Below are 5,190 nucleotides of genomic sequence, written 5' to 3'. Positions count from 1 at the left end.
AGCTTCTTCACTTCATTATTATCGTAACGGACAAAGCTTTCAAAAGAAAAAAATAAAACCAAGGAAGTCCAGTTGCCTTTTGGAAAGAGCACCTTTGGGGAAAACACAGCACCTTTGGATGATTAACAACTAAGAACAAAAAAAATCACTTGATTAGGGAACTAAAGTCAAATCTTGATCGATTTTTCACTATATGATAAGACAATAGCAATTCTATATTTCCTTGGGTGAGTTTAAAATATACCCAAACATGAAGCCGACCTGCTGGAAGTGTAAAAAAGTACAAGGGACTTATTATCACATATGGTGGACCTGCCCGGAAACACAAAAATATTGGACAAAAATTTGGAAACGGGTGCAAGAAATTACAGGAGAACAGATAAAATACAAACCCAAAATCTTTTTACTGGGAATAATCAAATATACAAAGAAAAGTACATATTAACACATCTGCTAACTACAGCTAGAATAGCATTTGCCCAATGCTGGAAACAAAATAATACCCCCTCGGATGAATTAATGATTAAAAAAACTTTGGATTGTGCAGAGATGGATAAATTAACCCTGAAATTAAAAGATAAAGAAGAGTCGGAATATTATGAAATTTGGAACAATTGGTGCAAATGGCTGCAAAACAAGAATAAAATTAATTAAGCCAAAAATAATATATATAAATATATATAGAACTGTGTATAAAGGTGTGTAAATATAGAAGCGAAATATTATATACATGTACAGGTATGATGACATATCAATGTTGATGTAATGACCGTAAGGTGTTGTAGAAGGGAAAAAATAATTTTAAAAATCTGCTAAAAAAATAAAATTAAAAAATTAAATTGGCTTTAAACTGACACCTTCCATTACTCACCCTCTCAGTTATACCTCTGGTTGCACATTGTGTCAATTTTTCCACACTTTAAGGGAATAATGTATAATGCATTAGTGGAACAACTCATAGTAACCTATTCTAAGCATGGAGAAATGCTGTGGGTGAGACACCGTAGGCGTGTGAAGAATCAATAAAAAAAAAGATGTACAGTATACATCTTGATAGAAACAGCCGTGGAAAGAGTGAAAGCAAGAAGTGTCTATTACCAAACAAGCCACAAGAATTACTATTTGAGAATTGTTTTTCCCACCAGATCTCCCCAATGAAATATGACATTCAAACAGCATAACCATTAGAATTCTGAAAGTTGTGATCTTGAAACTTCTGAACCCAACCAGATCAGTAAAGCAAGTAAAACATCAATAAATGCAATTTGTCTAGCCAGGCCATGCAATTTTCTCAAAAATTATTTGACAGTTACCTTGATTGGCCCAATTGAATAGGGGAGAGAAACATGATGCTCTTCTTTAATTCCCAATCAATTCTGGGAGGAATATACCTAGATGGCCATCCTTTTCCACGCACAATTTTAAGACCCTGATATTGATTCACAAAGTCCTAATGAGCGGAACCTGATTTTCTGAATGATTACATTTTCCATTCTGCACCTGTCTTGGTACCAGGTCCTGCTTCAGAAAGATACTCCTACTCTTCAAAGTCTAGTTAGCAAATGCAGGGAGAGAACATCATCTCTTGCTCCCAAATTAGCAATAGTTAGACTTATATACCGCTTCATAGGGCTTTCAGCCCTCTCCAAGCAGTTTACAGAGTCAGCATATCGCCCCCACAGTCTGAGTCCTCATTTCACCCACCTCAGAAGGATGGAAGGCTGAGTCAACCTTGAGCCTGGTGGGATTTGAACAGCCGAACTGCTGAACTGCAGTCAGCTGAAGTAGCCTGCAGTGCTGCATTTAACCACTGCACCACCTCGGCTCTTACAGGACATTTATAGAACAGGCGATCCTAGTGGTGAAGACACTCACCTCCCACTCAGAAAATTGAAAGTTCAATCCAAGATAGTAGCCGATGTTTCTCTCCTAGGGCATACAGAAAAAATATCTGCTGCAAACTCCATGTAGGTGTCAGGAAGGGCATCCAGCCAGTAAATACTCAGGTCTCTCCAGTCACCCAGACTCTACCCGAACAGGCACTATGGAGTCACGAAAGGGAGTTTAATGTTATTGATAGTTTTAGTGCACATAATTAGTCCATTTTATTTTTCAATGTATAATTGCATTCTATCATTTGCAATGTTTGTAATATGCCTCCGTTAGCTTGCATTGAGTTTTTATAGAGCCTTCTCAAGCTGGTACCTGTTTTGATAACAATCACTTTCATCTTATTCCTTTTCAACAGCTCCACCCAAACTTCCTCTCAAAAGACCATCTGCTCATCTGACACTAGGTAGGAAATCTTCTTATGAAGCCGTATTTCTATTCAGCTTTTAAATGCATGGAAGCTGCTTGTGAATAAGACAGGATCCTTGAGATCTGACTGGGAGATTCTGGGAGTTGAAATCCACACCTCTTAAAATTGCTGAGATCGAGGAACATTGCTTTAGATACCTGCAGAGCTAACTCAGACATTCAGGTTGTCATTTATTTCTCTGTTAGGTTTCTGCTCCACTTTCCTTCCAGGAGAGTAAGATGGTATATCTGGGAGACCGCCTCCTGCCACATACCTCCCATCAGCCGATAAGAACTCACAGACTGGGCCTTCTCCGGGTGCCGTCGACCGGACAATGCCGGCTGGCGGCTCCTCGGAGGAGGGCCTTCTCTGTAGCTGCTCCGACCCTGTGGAGCGACCTACCCATAGAGATCTGGACCCTCCCCACTCTCTCGGCCTTCCGAAAAGCCACTAAAACCTGGCTATTCCGGCAGGCCTGGTGCTGTTGACTCAGGAATGAGTTCCAGCCCCACTCAAATTGAGCGTATGGTGTCTTGTTTTTACATTGTTTCTTTTTAAATTGTTCTTTATTTTTAACTCTTTATATTAACTTTATCTGTAAGCCGCCCGGAGTCCTACGGGATTGGGCGGCATATAAATCTATTAAAAGTTAAAAGTTAAAGTTCAATTTATTCCTTGTGATGGAGGGTAGACTAAGAAAGAGAGAGGAATTATCTACTAAAATCACCCAGTGAGCACCATAGCTGAGGGTAGCTGTCTCAAAACCTGGCTATTCCGGCAGACCTGGGGCTGTTGAACTCATGAATGAGGTCCAGCGCCGCCTACATTGAGTGCATGACGTGTTCCTTTCAAATCTGTTTCTTCTTTCTCTATTTTTAATTTTTATTTTTTTTTTAGAATTTATTCTGTAAGCCGCCCGGAGTCCTTCGGGATTGGGAAGCATATAAATTCATTAAATTTCAATTTCTCATATCTACAGCAAAGCGGCACCCATATTATGTTGAAATGAACCTGGCTGTGGGGATGAGGAAGGTAAAGCTCAGAGCTTACTGCCCTTTCCCTTCCCAAAATGACGTTTCAGCTTAAATGGAGGCAATGATTTTCCAACGTTCAGGGTTCTCTGTGTGCGTACGTGTGTGTTTTGAAGCCAGATTGTTAAGATTATTTTTCATTGCTGATCTATTAGTTAGATTTAGATTTATTAACATTTGTATGCAGCCCACTCCCTTGGGACTCTGGGCAGCTTACAGACAAGACAAAACATATATTAAAACATTTAAAATAAGGATACAAGTATTAAAAATTACAACAACATGCATACAGTTGGAGTGGGGCTGGATACTAATCAACAGCCCCAGGCCTGCCGGAACAGCCAGGACTTAGTGGCTTTAGGGAAGGCCGGAAGAGTAGTGAGGGTCTGGATCTCTACGGGGAGATCGTTCCATAGGGCCGGAGCAGCTACAGAGAAGGCCCTCCCCCGGGGACCCGCCAACCGACATTGACCAGCCAATGGCACCCGGAGGAGGCCCAATCTGTGTGACCCTATTGGTCGTTGGGAGGTAAATGGCAGGAGGCAGTCTCTCAGCTAGCCAGGTCCTAAACCATGTAGGGCTTTAAAAGTAACGACTAGCACCTTGAAGCGCGTCCGGAGATCAATGGGGAGCCAGTGCAGCTCGCGGAGGATAGGTGTAACATGGGTGTATCTAGGTACACCCGATATCGCTCGCGCGGCTGCATTCTGGACCAACTGCAGTCTCCGAACACTCTTCAGGGGCAGCCCCATGTAGAGCGCGTTAGTGAAGATTCCATGAAAATTGTTTGCTTACCTCTCCGCCCATCTATAAAACAAGACTGGTTGTGTTTTCCAGAATCCCCCGACACTGCAATTAGAGATGGAGTCATGCAGTGGGAACATCAGAACGGGTTTGCCTTTCTGCACGGCATGGACTACAAAGCTGGTTCCCTGATTTGCAACAGATCTGGCTACTACTATGTCTACTCCAAGCTCAGCTTGGCATATTCAAACTGTCTGGCCCAACAGCAGAGGAATTCCCTTTTCACCCACAGCATTTACAAAAGGACATCTCGGTATCCTAAGGAGCTATTACTTCTGACCAACTATATTACCTATTGCAACTCTAAGGACAGTGAACAGTGGCGCGGCAACAGCTTCCTTGCCGGGATGGTGTACCTAGAAGAGGAGGACGAAATGTTCACCAAAGTAACAAACCAGGAGCTGTTATTGTACAAAGATGACTCAGTATCACAATTCGGCACCTTCATGATCTAAAGGCTGCGCAGAGACTTGATTTTAGTTGAGCATTGGAGAAGGGCCCCTTCCTTGTACTGTGGTGGGGTCATCTCTCAGTGTTGCTTCAGGTATTCTTCAACTATGTTGAAGGAAGGAGGGCAAGAGGCCCACGCTCGTTGTTTTTTTTAGGAGAAAAAGTTGTTTGATAAGCTGTTGGTTGGCCATGACCAAAATAAAAATGGGTGAGAAAATATTTGGTGTGGGAGGGAGGTCATAGGTGAACTTCGCCTGTTTCTTCAAAGAGCTAGCTGACATTTCTTTCATTGCTGAGCTGTCCACTCATGACTGGCATCCAAAGTGCCTGTTTTAGGTAACAGATTCACTTCTTTTTTGGGGGTGGGTGGGAGAAGGCTGACTCTATTTTTTTATACATTATTGTTATTATTATTTGAAATTCTGTAAAATCCTGCTGTCAGTCTGATAAGGAGTCACAAAGAAAATGAGATGGCAACGTATCACCTTGTGGTCTCTGAACAGCTGCTGTATCTACAGGGCCTTTCCCCACTTTTACCTCCCTACAGCATAAACGTGCCCGCGCAGTCTCTAATTTCTACCTTGCCCCCATGGAGTTGCCTTTGTC

General features: G+C 42.2%; 1 protein-coding gene across 1 annotated transcript in view; it reads left to right on the top strand.

The window, feature by feature from the left end:
- The window catches only part of TNFSF14 (TNF superfamily member 14), a 13,880-nt gene extending 9,181 nt beyond the window's left edge, over positions 1-4,699 (top strand). Inside the window, exons 3-4 of the mRNA XM_087707936.1 lie at positions 2,249-2,296; positions 4,168-4,699. Of these exons, the coding sequence (XP_087564062.1) occupies positions 2,249-2,296; positions 4,168-4,589 (470 nt within the window). The 3' untranslated portion in view covers positions 4,590-4,699. The remainder of the gene's footprint in view (positions 1-2,248; positions 2,297-4,167) is intronic.
- The last annotated feature ends 491 nt before the right edge of the window (positions 4,700-5,190 follow it).

This window comes from Thamnophis sirtalis, unplaced genomic scaffold, assembly GCF_051295495.1.
Source record: "Thamnophis sirtalis isolate CommonGarterSnake01/CBP01778 unplaced genomic scaffold, rThaSir2_p1.2 scaffold_3, whole genome shotgun sequence".
In the NCBI taxonomy this organism is placed as follows: domain Eukaryota; kingdom Metazoa; phylum Chordata; class Lepidosauria; order Squamata; family Natricidae; genus Thamnophis; species Thamnophis sirtalis.
Note: the sequence above shows the minus strand (reverse complement) of the source record. Positions and strands in the feature narration are given on the sequence as shown.